Source organism: Mus caroli, unplaced genomic scaffold, assembly GCF_978045245.1.
Source record: "Mus caroli unplaced genomic scaffold, Mus_caroli_1 scaffold_4, whole genome shotgun sequence".
Lineage (NCBI taxonomy): Eukaryota > Metazoa > Chordata > Mammalia > Rodentia > Muridae > Mus > Mus caroli.
Window position 1 is genome coordinate 111,483,194 of NW_028227259.1, and position 22,023 is coordinate 111,505,216.

Below are 22,023 nucleotides of genomic sequence, written 5' to 3' on the forward strand. Positions count from 1 at the left end.
TTCTGCTGAACAAGATGTTCTATCCTGTTAAGGTGGTAAATTATATACACGCTGCAAATAAAAAGTGCCATTTACCATAAACTAAGCTTACAGTGCACAAATATGTTGATTCTTGTCTTATTTTCAAAGGCATGCAATACAGAATGTCTGTCTTGATCGGTGATTCTTAACCCGGGGGTTGCAGACCCTTTGGGAGGTTGAATGACCCTTTTATAGGGGTTACATATCAGATATCCTGCATATCAGACATTTGCATTATGATTCATAACAGTGGCATAATTAAGTTGTGAAATAGCAATAAGATAATTTTATGGTTGGGGTAACCACAACATGAGGCACTTGTAGTAAAGGGCCGCAGATAAGGAAGGTTAAGAACCGCTGTCTAGATTTCCTTATGGGTGCTTTTGAGGAGAAAAATATTAGCAAGTCTTGTTGTAGAGTGGACTTGAAGTGAACAGTAGGAAAAGTGTTGGCTTTAGAATGGGACCAGACCAAGGAAGTCACATGCTCTGCTGCTCCTGTGCATACCAGAGATGCCGTGCTCTCTCCTAGAGGATGATGGCCATAATGAGTGTAAAAGATGCAGTTGGTGTAAGAAACACTGAAGTCAAGGTGCATGCAAACAGCTCAGGTTCAGCAGTAGGAACTCCCATGACTGCGGCTCTAGATGCTCATCACTAAGTCAAATGAACTGAAAAGAAAGCTGTCATCATATCACCGGCCATCACCCAGGAGTGACCCGAGAATAGGGGCAAAGGGGAGAAGATCATGGATTAATGGAAGGAACTGTGATGCAGAGGGAACCGAAGGTTCCAGGAAAAGCTACAGAGAGCAGCTGGAGAATAAACCAAGAAATGGCTCTTCAGGTTAAGCCAACATTTATGAAGTTTTATTTTACTTAAGTAAAAAATTTTCCTATCAGCAGCAGAGTCCAAACTAGGAAAGAAAGACAAGGCATGGTCAACTGGTATCCTATTTAACAAAACATTCACAGATTCTTTTTCTTATTTTTGGTAGTTTCAATCAAGTTTAAAATAGTTTATAACAACTCACCCAGCCCCAGATCTTTCTTAACATACTTGATATTTAAGATAGTAGTTAAAAAAAATTGGTCTACTTTTAAAATAAAATTTAACTACAAAAACATGTGCGATATGAAATAATGTAAAAAAGAAATCAAGAACAAAAAAAAAATGGAAGGGAGAAGGAGAGGGAATCTACTGGCTTCATGGAGTAAGCCAGCATTCCAGGGGTGAAAAAAGAAATGAAAATATTCAGGGTGGGGCACACAGGCAGATTAGCCACTGGCTAGCATAAATCATAAAGCCACCAAAGAGCAGATCTAGGCATTTGTTTAAAAAACAGCAAAGTGCAGCTAAGCAGTGTCCTCTCAAGCCTGTGGCATCAGTGGGGGCTGCTGACTAAGACCCTTGTGGACTGTGAATATGGAAAAGGCAAAGAAAATAGGAAACTTGGATCAGGAGAGATGCAGACTTAGGAATAGCACACACAAAACATGGCTTCCTCCAGGGTGCTAACAACAGGGAGCTGAATGCAGAGGGACTGACTGATACGACTGAAGAAAACAGGGAGGGCTGCCTGGCTCCACTCCAACCCAGTGCCAATGCACATGGCGCACTGTCTTTGCAAAACAGACATAGGTGCTCTGTGGTGATTTTCACCTCTGGGAGTCTGCCATTTCTACCCCTTCTCACTCTCCCCCTGTGAGGTGCAAAGCAGTCATGGTGCCTTACAGTGAGACCAGCAGACCAGTTTTGTCACCCTACAGATGATGCTCAGGGCACACGGGCAACAAACAACCTGAAACATAGGTCTGTCTTCTCCAGAATGGAGTCTGTGAACTTAGACATGAAGTTATGTTTTATTCTCTTTCAAGTGGCAATTTGAGAGGGTGTGGCAATGAAAACAGCAGCACCTGGCTGTCAACAGCACAGACTCTAGAGAAAGGACTCCAGAAAGAAGTAATATACCAGGCACAGGTGTCATGTTGGACAGCCTTGTGTCTGATTTTCTCATCCAAAAGTTGGATCTTAATCCATTTTTACAGAATCCCTCTAGCAAGTCAGTTCATTATGATTATAGTCATGACAGATCCACTGCATGGTAAAATGGTAATACATGTTAGCTGTTGTTATTTCATTATTATCACCACTGTCTATTATTTTCATAGGCATTCTAGGTTTAAGCTATGCACGAAGACCACCATTCCATGTGGAAAATGATTTTGACAAATTCATGCGTCTATTAAGAAAATGACTTGGCAGAAGTGATTTTCAGGAGAGCACACCTTTTAACTTGGAAGTCCAAGATAATATGTGAGGTGTTTTAGAAGAGTCCCTGGGTATGGCTAAGCAACTATCCCCAAAGTGTTGATGTCAGAACAAGCACTGCTCTTTACTGATACAGTTTACACTTGGCTCATTGTTTTCTTTTTGACATTTACTAAAAACCATCCATTTAGCATAATTCATAAAATCTTTTTTAGTTAGAAGATGACCTGGAAGCCTTTTCTGAGCCAAACTGTTACTTAGATGTCAAAGTAAACAAGGTGAGACCTGTGCCAGGTGCTCATGCTAATGTCACATGACCTGCATAGGGCACTGCTGCACAGGGCACTGCTGCGTAGGGTAGTGGGCCGGACACCCGAGGATAACACACCAACCTCACCTCAACGTAAACATGCTCATTCTCTGCCACAGAGAAGACCCCTGGGGATGGCACCAGAAAGAGGTCTGTGTTATACAGCTCCATGTTGAAGGTAGCATTTCCATCAAGCTGGTCCTGGAAGCCACTGGGACTCCTCAGCTGCCGCAAGCTGCAGTTAAACTGGAAAACCGCCAACAGATAAGGACACATCAGTCACATGAAGAGCCTTTAACATGCAATTTTAGGGTTTTGTTTTGTTTTGTTGTTTTTTTGTTTTTGTTTTGTTTTGGTTGTTGTTGTTTTTTGAGACAGGGTTTCTCTGTATAGCCCTGGCTGTCCTGGAACTCACTCTGTAGACCAGGCTGGCCTCGAACTCAGAAATTCGCCTGCCTCTGCCTCCCAAGTGCTGGAATTAAAGGCATGTACCACTACGCCAGGCACTGCAATTTTAGGTTTTGATACTTCCCAGTGAAACAAACCAAATGGACAACAATGTTATCCACAGAGTGGTCTAAGGGAGACCAATACCTACCACCAGCCCAGCTTGAGCAACAATGTATCCACAGAACCATCTAAGGACGACCAACATGTAGGACCACCACCACCACCACCACCACCACCACACCAGCTTGAGCAACAATGTATCCACAGAACCATCTAAGGGAGACTAACACATACCACTACCACTCCAGCACGGCTCAGGGGGACAGTTTCTCCTTCATCAGTGTCTCCAGGAAATCCATTATCACCCGACTCCAAGTCTTCGTAGCCATCTGGCCAGCCACTGCTATCCCCAGGGGATGAAGCCTGCACCACAATCTAGAAGACAGAGGACACACAGCTCTTTGCTCAATCCTTCCCAATATCTTTCCTGTGTGTATGGATGCAGAAAAAGAAGACGTTCTCTTCACAGCAACCTGGCTGGAATTACTGTACTGGGTTGCATGTAAATAGGATGGAGAGGGTGACCTGAATACAACAGCTCTGAAAATCACAACCTAGTTTATTTCCATTTCATATGCTTGAATTATGAGCATAATGGAAAACAGAAATACATAAGGAGTCTGAAGATTCCTACAAACTGTCACAACTGGAGTAGGCAGTTGAAGCATTCAGCACTGTGAGCAGAGTGGGGTAAGGGTGAGGGGTAACTAGGAAAGCACCTGATGCACTCATGGGTGCTGGGGGACTGAAGGCCTTGTCCTTAGAAAGGACAAGAAGGGCTGGCGAGATGGCTCAGCGGGTAAGAGCACTGACTGCTCTTCCAAAGGTCCTGAGTTCAATTCCCAGCAACCACATGGTGGCTCACAACCATCCACAATGAGATCTGACGCCCTCTTCTGGTGTGTCTGAAGGCAGCTACAGTGTACTTACATATAACAATAAATAAATCTTTAAAAAAAAAAAAAAAAAGGACAAGAAGAAGCCGGGCGTGGTGGCGCACGCCTTTAATCCCAGCACTGGGGAGGCAGAGGCAGGCAGATTTCTGAGTTTGAGGCTAGCCTGGTCTACAAAGTGAGTTCCAGGACAGCCAGGGCTATACAAAGAAACCCTGTCTCAAAAAACCAAAAAAAAGGACAAGCAAAGCAGAGCAAACAAGAAAGAAGTGACTTTTTGGATCAGATATCCTTTCTCTTGGGGCAATTGAAGATTTAACTCACTAGATGACCTTCTTGCCAGTGCTAATTTGGAATCAGTTTAAAGCGTCCACATCAAGTGCATTGCTATTGCATGGCACTTGTCTATTTAGAGAAACTGGATAATCACAAGAAAATTAGTGTCGTGATGAATAGGATGCAAAAGTTAAGAGATGAGTCAAGTAACATAAGCCAGTCTGGTGTTGAGGAAACGTCAGTGGGTGTGAGACTGGGAAGAGTTGGTCCTGGCTCTCCAGTATAACCAGCCCCTCAATTTTGACCAAGCCTCAGAACTCTCCAGGGCTCAGTTTCTTTGCCTTTGAAATGAGGGGACTGAGTGAAATCATGTTGCGCCTCTTTCCTGGGCCAACTGTCTAAGGGTCTCAGGAACAATATAGCAAGCTGACAGGAGAGCCCTGTGACACACTGGGCAAACGCCTCTCCAGCTGCTCTTCTGGGTTGGGTCAAATGTGGTGATGGGAGGTCATATGAACCAGCAGCTTAGAGAGCTGGCCCATGTTAGTGGTGGGGTCGAGCTAAGAGCTCACAGAAACACATGCTGCCCCAGGTTCACACGGTGATTGTGGGTGGGGTGCTGAGAAGTATTTAAAAATCGATCTGCAAAACTGACACTTTGAAACATCTGTGGAGTTTTGTGCTTCGGTCTCCCTCCCTGAAGAGGACAGGCCTCATTTGATAAGATTCAGATAAACTGGCAGGAGTAATTTCCCGGAGGTAAGAGTTGGTGACTGCAACCAATTATTTTTTGGGAAACTTGAACTTTCTTCCAGTTAGATTTAAAAAATAAATTTTCTTAAATCTGGGGTCTTTATTAGAGTTAGAGAGACTGGATAATTTTATCAGGATTCCTTTCTGATCTTAGGCTCATGAGGAAAGAAGTCTCCTTTTACCTTTGGACAAGCAAGAGACTATCCATTGGGGGATGTTCATGTACCCTAGGGCTTTGGGGTTTTAACCCCGTAAGGACCCTCTGGTGTAACCACCCTGCTGTTGAACCATCATTATATGGAAGAAGGAAGTGTGTGAGATTACCACAACTCTAGCTGAGAAAACAGGACCTTCAAATCCCAAACACACACTGATAAATCATAACAAGACAAGAGTTCAGGGTTACAGTCCATCTCCTTTTGTTGAGAACTGACATCTGGCTTTATCTCCATCCCAGTCATTTTCAGAGGCTAACCCTCGATAATACCCAGCAATGCCATGACAAAGGTAAGGCTTCGTTCTAGAAAATACTCACAGAGTTATAGTAAACCACACCATCTGGGGCTGACCTCCGATGTCTAGTACCACAGCCATTCAGCGGAGACTCCAGAACAAAGTGGGTACCATTCATCTTGGCTTTGCAGGAAGGATCCAACAGGGTAAGCTCCATCCCTGAGTAGCCATTGGTCTGAAATGGAAAGCACCAAAGGTTACCTGAGGGCTTAACCACTGTTCACTGTATTCCGGGTTACAAGCAGTGCCTGTCTCAAAGGCTGAGGCCTCAGGCAGGCAGGCATCTCGCCCCTGCCCCTCTTGTCTTTTCATCGAGCCCCTCCCCTTTTCATCTGGGCAGCCTCTCCTGGGAATATCAAGCCTTTTCCTCACCTTGCACCTGTCAACAACAGATTGTGTTTATTGGCACTGAAATTTTAATAGCAAAATATTGACATACAAGGATCTGAACTCCCCTCCTCTTTTGAGAACAACAGGAAGTGAATGAAGGCCCTTGCCAAGGGAAAGTGGCCTATCCAACTGGGAAAACATCACCAAGTACGGAGATTCAAAAGTAAAAGAGCTACAGGGAAATAATAAATGCAGAGTTGCAGCTAGCTGGGGAAAGCTTCACGTCTTCCCTTTAAGAGACTGCACTGACCTGGAAAGAATCTTTGTCTACAGCTACCACCATCTTTTCATTGTCACACTTGACTGACAGGGCGATATTCACGCCCCCTTGCACTTCTTCTGGCTCTCTGTGGTCTGGAAGCAGTTGAACTCTGGGAATGATGGGTTCCTTTGGCCGAGGGATCCTATCTTCTCCCTCCTTCCAGCCTCTCCTGGGGATATCCGGGAATGGAAAGGGGAAACCTCCATTTGGGATTTCCCCTTGGAAGGGTGGGCTGTCCAGGGCAGGCAGGTGGTCAGGGCCCAGCAGGATCCGAAGCTCAGGAGGAATGGTGTGGACTTCCTCATCTCTCATCTCCTCTGGGAAAGACAGGGCAAGCCATCATGAGTGACTGATGTCGGTCATGGTCATTGTTAGAGACAGAACATTATGAGTGACTGATGTCGATCATGGTCATTGTTAGAGACAGAACAGGAGTTAGCACAGAATGGGTGAAAACAAAGTTACAGTAAATGAGCAATATATAGAATTAACTAAGGAACATGGAACCCTGAATTCTGATCCCGCTGTTCTAACTAGCTGAATGGCCCCAGACAGGTGACTTACTTCTCTGTGACTCAGTTTCCCAAGTTTTAAAATTAAGAGTTTGGAGTATATCAGTGATCCTCAACTTTGGGTACATGTGGAACTCCAGTCCTTAATGTTATAAGCTTCTAGTGTGATCAGGACGCTCCATCACCAAAGAGACTCATTCTGCTAGATAGTTTCTAAGTCCCTATAAACTATGTATCTGTGCGATGAGGGGCAATAACAACTTAGTCAAAGGCCCTTAAAATACTTTCTTTGAATCTAGGGCTTTAAAAATCTTTTTTAATTTTTTCCAGAAGATTTCTAGAAACTATATTGCTATTTTAAAATTTTATCTTGTAGTATGGAGGATCAGGCCCAGGTCCCTCAGCATACTGGGTGGTTCCTCTATGATGGTGATGCTGCTCTGTTATTTGTCACCTCCTTTCTGACTGATAAAAATCTAGGCGATGTGCAGGTGCCCTGGTCTCTCTGAACACTGTCTCTGGGGAGCAGAGCACTTCAGAAGGAAAACAGAATTCTGTAAAAGCAATGCGTATTGCGTCACATTTTCAATAACTTACAGAACTAGTTGTTCTCCCAGTGTTCTCCGCCTCTACTATTATCTGAGCCCAGCTGACCTATGCTTAGGATCACACACACCTCAGTGTGAGATAGAGATGACCTGTAGAGGTCCCTTTGAAAAGGATGCTATGGCTATCTGGGCCCACATAAAGTCACAGTTTTGGACTGCTTTTAACATAGACATTGATTTAAACAAAACATCCCCGCCCCCCCGCCCCCCCCGCCCCCAAAATCCTTCACAGCAGTTTGCCAGCAAGACAGATCTTTTCCTTCCCTTGATTTATTGACAGGGAATCTGAGGCTCGGGTTTGGAGATTAAGCAACGTCTCTTCTAACAGTAAAGAAATACTAAGTGGGAAGAGGGAACCTACAGCTGCACCTCAGCCCGTGTACCATGGGGCGAGGAACACATCAAGGTCTCAGAAAACTTGAGGTTCAAATCATACCCGCTTTAAGACTCTAGAAACCGAGAGACAATTCTGCCTCCATACCCTGAATGAAACCTACTCAGTCTGAGCCCCCGTGGCCACTTTCCTGTCAGCTTCAGCCTCTTGTCAGGCTTCTTTGCTATGGTCCTACGCCTTGGTGTTGTCAGCTGTGAGTGGTCACTTAGAGTCCTGATGTTATCACAGTGGGCACAGACAGTAAAAATGTCTGACACGCAAGCAGCTCTCCATCCCTGAGAATGTGTGTTACCGTTGCCTCCAATACTACATTAGTTTAAGCTTCACGGTGAAACCGACAGATTATAAAGATGGATAGCAGGAAGCCAGCAACATATTCATGGAAATGAGAGTCCCTCACTGAGCAGCTTTGTCTGGAAGATAGAAGCCAGCAGGTGGGAAACATCACACTTACCGTTGTTCTCAAGCCGAAGGTGAAATCTATTCGCCACAGGAGCTATGGTGTATGACGTCACTGGACTGTAGCCATTGTCCAATGCCCACTTCATCAGATTCTCTTGGGTGGAAGGGATGTCATTTCTTACCAATTTGGTCACTGTCATGGATCGTTCACTCTCTTTTCCAAAGCCAATACTGTCAGGAGCCTAGAGACAGCAACATTTTACCCATGAGTCTAAAATTAAAAGTGCCGGACCAAGATCTGCACAAGGTCAAACCACGATGAGGAAGGATCGCAGCAGACCTCAGCAAGATCAGACTCAGAGAGTTACAAAAATGAAAGGGGGACCCGAAGGTTGAAAAGGATATTTTATGGGTGTCCATGAGGGAAGGGGGAATTGGGGGTGGTCACTATCAAGATACATTGTATAAAGTTGTCAAAGAATAAAGGATATTCTAAAAAAGATACTTTGAATGAGGAATTATCTGAAACCAACAGATTCTGGACTGCACAAGGAAGCTTTGCCCTGTAACCTCTGTCTTCCTTGGTTAAGACACTACCATAAAACAATGCACACAAAGAGAAGCCCATTCTCACGGAGTACTTACTTTATGTCCGTTACTAGGACAACAAGTACACATTTCAAATGTTCCCTTCCTCTTTTTTATGTGAAACTGTCTGAAGAGTACACAGGTGTGCACACTGTGTTTACCAGCATGCCTGTGGCTTTGCATCTTGTGGCCTAGATCTACAGGGAAGATGGCATGATCACATGACTCTCCCAATGCTGTATGAACTATTAGCTTCCACATAGTAAACCTCAAACCTTTACATGTCATCTGATTGGTTTAGCTGTTCTGAAATTGTATTCACTTGCCAATTTTGTTAATATACTATATTTTATGCCGTGGAGTACAATTAAGATATCACTCAGGTAGTCGCATTTTATTTAGTAATAAAGGAGGAAGCCCTTATATGCTTATACAGGCAACATGCATATTAAAACTGAAAGGATGTAACAATTGATATGGCCTGTCTATAACAATATGGAAATTCTTAAAGCCATATTAAAGGTTAGTTTTCATTAATAATCTGTTACAACACTAAAATGAAAGGATTCTTTCAAGGAAGTATATGAATGGCCTCTGACTAGCCGAGATACAGGCAGCAAATGTCTATGTCCCCTGCTGACTTCTGTGTCAGGGATCCTGTTGATGAGTGAGGAGGCTGGTCACTGCAGAGAGACCCGATGGGAAGGCACAGTGCCCACAACTGCTCCAACAGGGCTGGGGCATGTCCAGAGCAGATTATACCACTGTCACGCCGCATCAACGTCCCTTTAATTTCCATGCCCACTGATTTTCTCCTGCGTGTCTGTAGCATTTTTCCTAAATTCCTCATTTGTTTCCCATTCTATTTACCCCAAACATGACCAAATATTAATCCTTTCCCACTGTAGAGTCATAAAAGATTTGCGGGCTCTCAGTTCTCTTGGCCTCCTTGTTGTGGGAGATTGGCTGAGGACACTTTTACTCCAAGTCAAAGCTTCAATGTGTCACCCAAAATCTCCTGTTACCCAAAGAGCTTATCTAGGGGCAAACCTGCCATGATTGGCCAGTCACAACTTTGCATATGCATGCAAAGAAATCAGAGGGAGTGAGAACTGAATCCTGCCACCATCTGTAAGCAAGGTTATAGACCGACAGGCATTAGCTCTTACTCACATTCAGAGGAAACTCCCAAAGGAAGAAGGAGAAGAAGAAGAAGAGAGAGAGAAAGGAAGAGAGAGGAAGGGAGGAAGGGAGAGAAGGAAAGAGAAGGCTGTAGGTGAGAGAAAGGGAGAGAGTGAAAGAAAAGAAGAGAAAGAAAGAGATAGGGAGAAGGGAGGAGAGAGAGAGAAATGGGATTGAACATGGAACGAGATAAAGCAGGAATCGGGGCTGAAATAATAAGAGCCAGCAGCTCTCAGAGCTTCACTCAGCCAGCCTTCTGAGGTGCAGCATCTCCCAGCCCTTCAAAGCAGCATGTGTTTTGACTGGCTGGAACCACAACCTTGGCCTAAACAATACTGCCTGGCCTCATCTGCCCCAGACTTTCATGTTGTCAGACAGCTGAGAAAATACTGTATTTGCAGAATCTCACCATCGCGATGGCCACCTGTTCTGCTGCACCAGGACAGAATAATCTGTTCACGCCTTTCCACATTAAACATAGGAGCTGTCTGTGTGATTCACGTTAATTGTGGCTTGGAACTGAAAAGATCAGACATCACTCTGCACTATAGGAGAGCAGCAGGATGACGGGAGGCAAGCTGGTTCTCAGCATTGAGTAAATTCCTCATCTCTGTATTCCTAGGACTCTCCAGACTTTCCCAACGTAGTGCAGCCAAGGGGGTGCTCAAAAGACGTTTCCCCAAATACCACCACCATTATCTTCAGCCCCATTTTGTGAACTAGTAGCTGGGTTGGGTGGAAGGGGTTTTGCCCCACCACCCACCCCCATGCCTTTGAAACAATGGTGAAGAGAAGGGCTTAATGGAGAATAGTGTGCTGAGGATATATGCACGCTGAGCCTTTAAACTAGCATCGTTTCTAAGAGTAGGCTTCATCAAAGAATACAAGAGAAAACTTAGCTTTTAAGTTTATTATGATTTCATCATTGTGTGTGTGTGTGCACATGTGCACATGTGGAGCTTGAAGGACCATTTGCAGAAGCCGGCCCTCTCCTTCTACCAAGTGCATACCAGGGACAAAGCTCTGGTCCTTAGATTAGGCAGCAGGTGCCTTTACCCACTTAGCCATCTCTCTGACCCATAAGAGGAAGCCTCTAAGAAGTCTCCTCCTCTTTTCTGTTCTGAGGTTCTCCCTGATGTAGAAGTGACTGGCCATGTCCACAGGGAGGAGCTGCGGAAGGGGCCAGAGCCACACTTCAATGTTGCTGATCTTGTTGCATAGCCTTCCTATCTCCCTGACCACTTCCCACTGCTGCCTATGCTGTGCCTCTAACAAACTCACGCCCAGCCATGTGGGTGTGCTGCTGGCATTACTCTTTCAGGGTCTTATGAACTTTGGTAGATCTCCTGTTTTCACCTTGGTTAATGAAGCCCTTTGAGTTTCCTGTGGACAAATTCTTCAAGGGAGGGCTTATGGAAGGAAGGTGAGTCTTTGTACAACAGGTCTGTGATAGACCTTTGCATGTATTTTCCTAAGTTAGTCTTCCTTAGTGGAGCTAGGTTCTACCATTGCTCCACTGGTGAAAAAGAAGCTGTGACACACAGACTGGGTAACACACGTAGCTGAGAATGCTTCATGTACCTGTGTGCTTTAAAAAGACCCTATATGCCCTTAACAAGTACTTGCTGGGTGGATGAATGAGCTCAGCTAAACCCCACAATGAGTGAGTGCTGTCACCGTGTCCCATTTCACGTTACATCATGTTCAGTCGTACTGTCAGCCATGAACTGGCAGCTGGAGATGGTACCTGAATCTAGCTTTGTGTGGTTGAGTCAGAGTCCTTTACTGTTCACACTTAACCATATTGTCTGTAAAGGGGAGACCATTTCTCCCTTCCTAAGCTGCAACCTAAACTTTTGTCTTAGCATGGACCTGTTCCTCACAGCACAGCTCACATCTGGGGCAGGGAATTAGAAGTCATAGAGCCTGAAACTGACTGGGGAATAAAAGATCATCATGAAACATTACCTAATTGTTTAGCAATGTTGTCATGTATTGTCCAGAACTGGCCTGGAACAGGAGTGCAGCCAGAGAGAGGAATATAAACAGATCTTGTTTGGGATGATGGCCGATCTTATTCCTCCTCTTTCTTAGTCTCTCTGACTCCTCTGACAGACAGGGACATTCAAGCAAAGCCCAGGACCACTGTGGTCCAGGCACGTGCACGCAGGGACAGTAGAGCTGCCAGTCAGGGCTGAGAGAGTACATACAAACTCCAGCAGGGAGTTAAAGTGCACCGCATGTTTTCTGCCTTTCAAGGCATGATTCCCTTTCCTGTTTTTGTTATTCTGAAACTAAAAAACAGTTGGCCGGTGTGCCAGGCGGCAAAGGCAGCAGACACTCCAGGTCGCCACCACCCCTCATGCCATGCCAAGGGAAGGCAATCAAAATATCTGTGACCTTGGAAAATCACGGCAAGGCTTTGCACTCAGTACCAGCCTCATGCGTCACTACTACATTTGATGGATTATTTGGACTGTTTCAAAGTCGAAGTAAATTAATAATAATAATGATAATAATAATATAAAAATCCCTAGGAACAAGGAAAAAGTATTTTAAATTAAGATGTGCTCCTGGCTTTGTCTGCTCCTCTGGGAGCTCACCTAAGTGACTGGACTTGTAGGGAACTGTTGGTTTTGCTCACTGCTGATCACATGGAAGGTGTGGTGTGCAAAAGGACACAGATCACATGGAAGGTGCAGTGTGCAGAGGATACAGATCACACAGAAGGTGCAGTGGGCAGAGGATACAGATCACACAGAAGGTGCAGTGGGCAGAGGATACAGATCACACAGAAGGTGCAGTGGGCAGAGGATACAGATCACACAGAAGGTGCAGTGTGCAGAGGATACAGATCACATGGAAGGTGCAGTGGGCAGAGGATACAGATCACATGGAAGGTGCAGTGGGAAGAGGATACAGATCACACAGAAGGTGCAGTGGGCAGAGGATACAGATCACATGGAAGGTGCAGTGGGCAGAGGATACAGATCACATGGAAGGTGCAGTGGGCAGAGGATACAGATCACATGGAAGGTGCAGTGGGCAGAGGATACAGATCACATGGAAGGTGCAGTGGGCAGAGGATACAGATCACATGGAAGGTGCAGTGGGAAGAGGATACAGATCACATGGAAGGTGCAGTGGGAAGAGGATACAGATCACATGGAAGGTGCAGTGGGCAGAGGAATGCTGAACCAACGCAACCCAACTCTCCTAAATTCCAAACGTCTACAATCCATTTTAGCTGTTAACGAAGATGGTCAATTAACAATACATTAAAAATTTGACTCTTACAAAAGAGATGCCAAGGAGATCTCTCTCGATCTCTCTCTCTCTCTCTCTCTCTCTCTCTCTCTCTCTCTCTCTCACACACACACACACACACACACACCACTTTGCTCCAATATTAAGCCAAATCGGGTTGTTTTTCCCCCTAGTTATATCTGAGATGAGTTTGATTTTACCAAACTTTAATCAACTTTTCAACATGAACCTTTGCCTTGGCCTGTCAGCCTGCAAGGCCCCTCACAGAAGCTTTGGGAAGCTACGTTAGAGGTAAGCTGGTTACCATGAAAGGATCATGTGTAGTGCATATACATGTGTGTGAGTAGGGTGCGCATATGTGTTTGTGGAGGTGGGAGGTCAACATCAGGTGTTTTCTTGAATCTTTATCTGCCTCTCTCACTGAACCAGGAGCTCACCAAGCCAGCTAGGCTGAATGGACAGTGACCGAGCTCACAGGGTTCTTTTGTCTTTTGACTTCCACACTCCAGCCCTGGGATTATACAGCTTGCAGGATAAAGTCATTTACTGAGTGAGTACCAACCCCCATCCTATCTCACCCCATCCCATCCCATGCCACCCTCACTCCTCACCCCCTCCATATACACACAGAGCCCAGAGTTACTTTTCTGTCAGAGTGTTACTCCTGGAAGTTGGATGCAAGCCAGATTCACCCAACACCACATATTTATCTCAACAGGGAAGTCTACAGCATGGGCTGGGGTCAGCTTGGTTTTCCTTCCTCCCTATGCACCTGGTTCCAGACTGTGACATTGACCCCCTAAAGAATATGCAGACATGAAAAATGTTCATTGCTTCATGTTTACTAAGACTAGAGAAAGTACACTAACTCATGTCAGAACTTTCATAATGAGGTAACTGGAGTTCGGAGAGCTTTAAGAACTTGTCCAAGGCCATAATTTTTAAGTAATAGAGCCAAGACTCAAACCCAAGTCCACAATGCTCCCTAGGGCCATGTTTTAGCCACGACATTGACTGTCCAGCAGAAGAAACAAAGTATAGGCTACAGAGTGAAAACTAACAGAGAGCTTAGAAAATTCAAAGAGGCAGAACCTTTGCAAAAATAACACACACAACCACAGTTTAAGTTATTGCTGTTTAAAAAGACCAAGAAATGAGCAACCAACTTACAATAACTTTCAAGTTTCCCTTGACGTCAAAAGACTTGATCACCCAGTTGACAGACTTTTTGCACTTCAAGATCAGGACGAGGTTTTTGACCACCTCAGGATCCTCTCGAGCAGGTCGTATGTCAATTATTATATCCACCTGGAAGGTGCTGTGTGTGAAAACCAAAGGCAAAGTCAAGACCTGAGCCAGAAGGCTGCCACTGCTCCAAGCCTCGTGTTTCCAGTGTCTGGCCAGTTGATTAAAATGCTGGCGTGGATCCCAGGCAAATGACATGTGCAAAACAGATTGCTGTTGCACGCTGAACAAAACGGGTTTACATAACAATAGGATCGCAGGCCTGATGCTAATTAGTTGTGTTTCTCCTCTCGAGAGGGGGGAGGGAGGAAGGCTCCTCAATGCTGCATCAGCTGAAGGGACTTGAACACCAAGGGAGTTTGCTTCTGAAGCAGCATTGTCTGTGTTCAAGGTTCTGTGCCTTCTCCCTTTGTTGTGGAACTTCTAAGTCCCTATATGCTGAAGCCCTTCAAAGCCTGATGTGGGTGGCTGAGGCTGGAGGAGGGAAGGGGTAGGAGGCATGCTAGCACATGCTCCAGGAAATGTCAGAATAAATAAAAGGCCAAAGGCCTCTTGCCTTACGTAAGTTTTGATTACCGCATCAGTAACAGTTAAATAATCATATCTGCACTTACTTTCCCAAGCTTCTGTATATAAAGGTATTTAAATTAGTGGTCAAGCAAGCAATTGATACAAAATTGATGAGCACAATACAAACTTCTAAGAACTGAGCATGAGAGAAAATGGTTTTTCCTAAATGAACGTTTTACTAAACGTTCCGAATTTGAGGGAAGAGTCTGTCGTGGTTTCACGTGTGAGACACAATGATCAGAATGCCTGGCTGAAGGTCTGCGCACTCTCCAGGTCCTTCCACAGAGTTCTGCACATGGCATGGAACAGATTCTCACCCAATCTGTAGTCTATTCAATTTTGAAATGAAAACTCTATTACACGTCTCATTTTCAAAAATCTCTCTACAAAAAAACTGGCAAAGTTTGAGTCACTGGCCCATATGAAATACAGGTCAGGGTAGAAAATTATTATTTTTCCCCCTCCTTAAAAACAACAACAAAATCTAATTATTTTCATAGGGAGAATCAAACTTCCACAAGTGTCAGATTGTGGTATCTATCTAATGGATCCTTGATGCATACCATGAAGATGCAGTACACACACACATGGATACAGACACACACAGACACATAGACACACAGACACACACACACGGTGCATACGTACTCTGAGGACATTATAAATATAACTGAATCTAAAGAGGCAGATTAAAATGGTAACTGTGGTAGATAATAAGGCTACTCTGTAACTCTAGTTACATCACTGTTTCAACAGTGATGGCGTCAGTCAAAGGAGATGGCAAAGGAGAACCATTGTCTTAAAAATTAAACCCAGAAGCTAAGAAGGGGCTTCAAGAACTCTCCGGCATATGTATCCTTACAACCACGTGATGATGCAAACCACGTCACCATGCTGAGTGCCGTCCTCCTCTTCTGTGATCCACGCCTGAAGCATGGCTGCTTCCCTCTCTCCAAATAAAGTGGGCTGCTCCCCCCTGTCACCGTCATATCAGGGGAGAACAGATCTTTACTTACATCTCTTCTCAGATTATAACACACACACACATACTCGCACACACATGTACATACATGCACACATGGGTGCACTTGAGTGCACACGGACGGGTGCTCACCTGTAAGGATTGGAGTTGGGGGAGATTAACTCAATGATATGCACTTCCTTCTCATGGGGCTGACTGGACAGGACACACCCTTCGGCGGCTTTGGGTTGAAGGTACTCCGCAAGGTAATTGAGCGAGAGAAAATTTTTCCCTATGTTACACGTGGGAGGGAACACTTGATCTGAAAGTAAAGACAGGGCACTGGGGTCAAACCGGGGAGTTTATGGGACTAGAAGGGAAGGAAAGAGGTGGTAGTGTGACTCAGGCTAAGTCTGAACCAGAAGCCACAAGCCCAGAGGGACCTCACCTGTGGCCTCTGTTACTGCTCAGCCATGCCTTCTACCTTGGCTACCAGGGGCTGTCTGCTGGCCAGGGCTAGTGGCTTCTTCTTTGCCTATACCCACTCCTTTCTTGCCCCTGTTCATCTCTTCTGACCCCTACTGTGTCCTATTCTTTTTCACTAGAGTGGTCCTCTGTCTTTGATTCAGGTCAGAACCACCTCTTAGGATTCTGTCCCTCAGAATCTGATTCAGGGTATCATGTGGGACACGGACATCTTTCCTTTCTGAAGCTCTGTAGTTCATGTCAGCCAAGCCTAAGACTCCCAGCCCTGAGCTGGGGAGTGTAGCTCTGTTGGTAACATGTTTGCCTAGCGTACAATATGCCCTGGGTTCCATATTCAGTATCGTGTATAAGGTTCTGCAGCGTGCACCCGTAATCTCAGCACTCAGGAGGTTGAGGCGAGGAAAATTAGAAATTTACAAGCATCCTTAGCTACATAGCAAGTCTGAGGGCAGCCTGGACTACAGACCTTATCTCAAAAACAAAACAGCAACAAAGATATACAGCTATGAGAAAAAAAAATGACATCATGGCGTATACAGGGAAATGTATGCAGCTGGAAACCTATGTTAGGCGAAATAATCAAGACTCAGAATCTCAATCCTCCCTTTGTCTATTTTCTATAGATAATCTCAGTCACTCCTGTGCTCCTAGACCACAGCTCCTCCACTGGGCTGCAGACTTAAGACTGTCATCTGTCTACCAGAAGGTCCCGACCTAGCCAGTATTTCCATGAGCACTGGCAACATTGAATCCATTTTTAATCCTATAGGCCTCTCCTTGGGCACTTGCAGCTTTGATACAAGTAGCTATTGGTTCTCTGGCCCGCAGATCTTTTTCCCACTTTCACAGTGCTTTTATAAATACCACTGCCTGAGGACTGCTCACCACTTCCACAAGGGAAAAGATATCCCGGCCCCAAGACTCTGAAGACACTCCCCCGTGACACATGCTGTTTACAGAGCACTACACCTGATGGGATTTCCATCTTGTGGCTTAAATGTTTAAGCAGAACCCGAGTGAAGTTGCTGGCACAGTGACAACTGGGACCGGTGTCCAGGAAGTTTTAGGGAAAGCCAGATTTTCAGAAGGGGAACGAACCAGACCTGGCATTTTGGTGAGACAGGCTTGTGTCTTTTAAATTTTAAGGACGGGGTGCTGGGGGTTCATCTCCACATGGAAGCCTCATCTAAAAACAGGCGATGGGCTTTTAAGATTCTAAGGCTGGGCTGACACTGCCCTCCCCAACCCTGCACAACTCACACTCTGGCACCGCAGCTCCAACCACTGCAATGTCCCCAGAGCACCTCAGAGCAGGCGGCACTACTGTAGTTAATATGGCCCCTGCTTGTGTGATTGCTGCAAGAGAGCACTGGCTCAAACATCCTGCATTCTTTTTTGCAAACCTCCTCCAAGGAAACAGCCCACAGCTTAACAATTCAGGCTTTGGAGCGGCCCTCCTCCACATCTGCTAAGGGTTTTTCCAGATGTGCAGATGAAGAATGTGTACTTTACAGCTGCAGCCCTGTGATGCCTCCCCCCCGCCCCCTGTTCACAAGACAGAAAATGATATCAGGCTGCAGGGCTGAAATCTAATTGAGAATCAGGAGATGTGTATGGGCCAGAAGACTCAAGAGACTAGGACCCTCCTGGGACTGTGGCTTGCAGTTCCTACCCAGGTGTGCCCAGCATGCAGCTGGCACATAATAGACACACCGTATAGGCTTCTTGAGTCCACCAACGACGATGTGAAATTTGAGACAAATAGACAAAGATTTCCCCAGGTTGGTGAGCTGCTCGGGAAAATTTAACTGTCTAAAAGCTGTGATTATTAAGGGTTCCAGTCCCACATGCCACTGTCAACCAAGCTGAAGGAGCTGATCACATTTTATGGCGTAGAGTCTCTCAGCTCAAGTGCCTTTCCACATGGTTGGTATAAAAACTTATACCAAGTGCCAAGTAGAAAGGGAACCACAGGCAGGTGATCCGCAGGTAGAAACCTCTTAAGCTTGGTAGGGATGGTGAGAGCAGCAATGAGCCTTGGAAGTCATGCACAGGCTCCATTTCCTGCTGTGAAGGCCTATGCTCTAAGACATGGTGCTCAGATAAGAGCCAGCAGTTTCCACTCCGCTCCTTCACTCTGTCGATAGTGAGTACCAGCACCTGGGTGGCTCATGGAAACACACTTTGCTGACCCCATCCCCCTTTCTAATTTCGCTGGCCAGGACTAAGCCACAAGATGGTATCTCCAACAAGGTGCTCAGTAACAGTGATGCTCCTGACACGGTCGTCACACTCTCAGAACCAGTGCCGTTTGAGCAAGAAGACACTCGTGGCTAGGGTCTCTGGAAAGCTAACCAGTCACCCTGATGCAAAGTGATCGTTGTTAATGTTGCCCGGGGTCTACAAGCTGAACAGAACAGTGGTGCTCCTCTCTCCCCGAGACTGCTCCCTTCCATGGCATGGACCAGTGACTTGGACCCAACTGATGGCTGGAGTCAAGTTTTAGGGGATCGACCAGATTTTACTTGACTGGGCACCAGGTGCTTAACTTGTGCTTCTTCTCAGTGTGGAGCTCGGTTACTCAAGTGTTGCAGATCCTAGGGGCAGGTAACATCTGTGCTATACACACTGTCAAGGAAACGGGGTCCAACATTTCACATACTTCTACTCCAAACTTCCTTGTTCTAACAATCCAAGAACTGTTATCCCTCCATCCCTTCATGCTACTAGATTCTGCTTCAGAGAGACAGGGTGCTGACTTACAGCCTTTATTAAGACATGTTTTAAAATCTCTTTGTCCCAATGAGGCCTGACTACCACAAGAATCTAGGAACAAACTTAGGCTGTTTAAACCCCATTCTCCTCTTAAACCCTCCTCAGGTCAGTGGGCACGTTCTGATCAGCAGCTCACTTTCATTCTGGGCATGTGCTTACGAGGCTAAAACTTTAAGCACAACATCAGGTAACAGCGTTAGACACGGGAGTGAGGAAGTCTACAGTTGAGAACTGGCTTTGCCACTTTCTAGTAATGTGAATCAGAGTACACCCACTTACCCCTCCCCTAAACTCTGTATATGATAACAGAAACAATGCCCCCTTCTTGGACATGTGACAACTCCTGATATGTATCTGCATGTAGTCAACACACCAATGGTGACTCACCATTTACACACCAATGGTGGCTTACCTTTATACATCAATAGTGATTCACCTTTACACACCAATGATGGCTCATTTTTACTTTAAACCAGCCCAGACCCAAGATGGGGGACCAAGCATTCAAAAGCCCCTAACCCCTGCATGACATCTAGGGAAGAGGTGACAGCTGACTGTCAGATTCAAGGGAGCAGCAGAAGAGCAGTACTATTTACACAGCTGATGTCAGCAGGTCCCGTTGACTTTTGAGGGTGGGTGGAGTCCCAAATATTCCCAACTAAAACTGATTTTAAAATGCTTTTAACAAACAGGCTTTCAAAATTGAGTTGTTGGAAATTTTATCTTTCTGCAAGGAACAGAACTTAAAATGCTCTGTCTCTTATCAAAGCATGTGGTTCCTTTTTTCAAGAACTTGTCCTTGTAACAAGCATTAGTACTAAAAATGTACTTGAATACTTTCCCCTTTGTTAATGACTAAAATTTAACTGATCTCTGAATGTCAGAAAGGGACACTGGCCTAAAACATTTGCAGGATCACAGGTAAGAAGCTGCCCCCACTGTCTAACCCATCCTGCCTCCTTCAGTGCATCCCTTGACACTGCTGTTCCCTCTCCGACACTTAGCCACTTGCTTACTCTGAATTCTGTGGTTGACTGTGTTCTAAATCCTACACAACAACTCCTTTCCTCTCAGCCACACTGCTCCCTAACTCTCAGCTGGTTATAACCAGCCCCATTCCTGCAGAAGGAAAAACAAGGAGGTGGTGTAGGAGAAGAGTTCTCATGCCATCTCCTAGGTCTCTGCCAGTTCCAGGACTCTGGAATCCTACCATGCCTGGCTCTGAGCACCTGGACTCAGAAAGGTAAACAACCAACAGTTATAAATCCATCATTAACAGAAGCCATGCAACATTTACCTTCTCCCACTTTAATATAGATGTTTCTTGCTATCTTGAGTTCGGTGAATGATGTCACTGCTCCATATTCCTTTTGGGCCCAGTGTAGCAGATGCTCATTTTCTTGAGGGAAACTCCTTTCCTCTGTTTCTGCTGTCAAGGAGAAGTTTCCTGATGAAAACTGGACCACAGAACCCTCCGAAACCTGGAACAAATAGAACTTATAGTTAATATGACACAGTTACCCTAGCTAGACTTCACCATCATACCTAATTTGTCTCTTCTCTCTGACATGCAGGCAGATGTGGCAGAGGCAAGCTCCCTAAGAGCTGACTCAAGCAATCCCAAACCCACTTCTTCCAGATAACCCCAAGAAGACTTCCATTAAAGGTCAAACTTCTGAGTACTGAATAGTCTCTATGTTGCCATGTCTGTGGACTGACCAGGAACACAGTACCTCTCTCAACACATATGGATACCAGTGCCGTGTCTAAAACTGGACATTTAAGGGAAACACAGCACCTCTCTTGACAAAGATGGACTTTAAAAGTTTTTAGCTATGTCATTTCCTAATCAGTAAGTACTCTTTGCACAGTATGTATTCTAGATTGGGTGCTATCTGTAACCCAGGAATTATTTAAAGTCTTCAGGGGAATGTGTGTGTAGCTTACATGCAAACACTACACCATTTTGTGAGAGACACAAATATCTGTAGATTTTGGTACAGGGAGGTAGTCCTGGAACCAACGTCACGTGAATGCATTGTGACAGAAGACATTACTGTGCTGAGTTGGATGTCACAGAGGAAGTGTGTGTGCAAGTTGGCTTCAGGGTCAGGACAATGATCTCAAAGTCTGATGAGCAACTGAACATGGCTTCCACAAGCTGTAACATCTGCCAACAGTCACCACGACAGATCGAGTGAGAACCATTCGCAACTGGTTTGTGTTTTCCTGAGCATTAAGATAAAGAACGGCCAAGGTGTCCAATTTTCTCTCAATTTCAGGTTTCTCAGCATGGGGAAGAATGCGGATAACAGCTCATTTAGTTAACTTCCAGATTCCCACAGGAACCGTGAGGTCAAGAGCCTGTCAAACTAATCCCAAGAAAACTTGCAAGGAGGTCTGTGCAAATGTCACAGTGTTGTGGTATATTCAGGCCATCCCTGGCCTTGCACAGCATGGTGTGTAAGTAATAACACATAAAAAGGAGGAGCTGGTCAATATGTGGGTGCTGCCGGCTAGTATTCATAAACTGATTAGTTTTTATCAATGCCAATGTGAAAACCCAAAGTAGTTAACAGTGCTCATGAGTCTCAAAACTATACACACCATACATTAAATGTCATATTAACTATTTGTTCTTAGCAAAAAACAAGTTATTACTCAAGAGGCTCTAAATAGCCACACAGTAACAATGAACCTCAAAACAAAAGGCTAGATGATGGCGGGGACTTTGTAACGTGGTTCCCTCATGTACAACTCCATTTCTCCTCTTTATGTGAGTAGACTGGTGCTCACTCAGCTGCTGAGGTATGCACTAACACTTTCTATACAATA

General features: G+C 45.2%; 1 protein-coding gene across 1 annotated transcript in view; it reads right to left on the reverse strand.

The window, feature by feature from the left end:
• Positions 1-22,023, reverse strand: part of Tgfbr3 (transforming growth factor beta receptor 3) — a 179,813-nt gene that overhangs the window by 26,290 nt on the left and 131,500 nt on the right. The window contains exons 5-12 of the mRNA XM_021163025.3: positions 20,486-20,669; positions 16,081-16,249; positions 14,322-14,469; positions 8,167-8,356; positions 6,187-6,515; positions 5,569-5,721; positions 3,346-3,486; positions 2,689-2,847 (exon numbers count right to left, since the gene is read on the reverse strand). Coding sequence (XP_021018684.1) covers positions 2,689-2,847; positions 3,346-3,486; positions 5,569-5,721; positions 6,187-6,515; positions 8,167-8,356; positions 14,322-14,469; positions 16,081-16,249; positions 20,486-20,669 — 1,473 coding nt within the window. The remainder of the gene's footprint in view (positions 1-2,688; positions 2,848-3,345; positions 3,487-5,568; positions 5,722-6,186; positions 6,516-8,166; positions 8,357-14,321; positions 14,470-16,080; positions 16,250-20,485; positions 20,670-22,023) is intronic.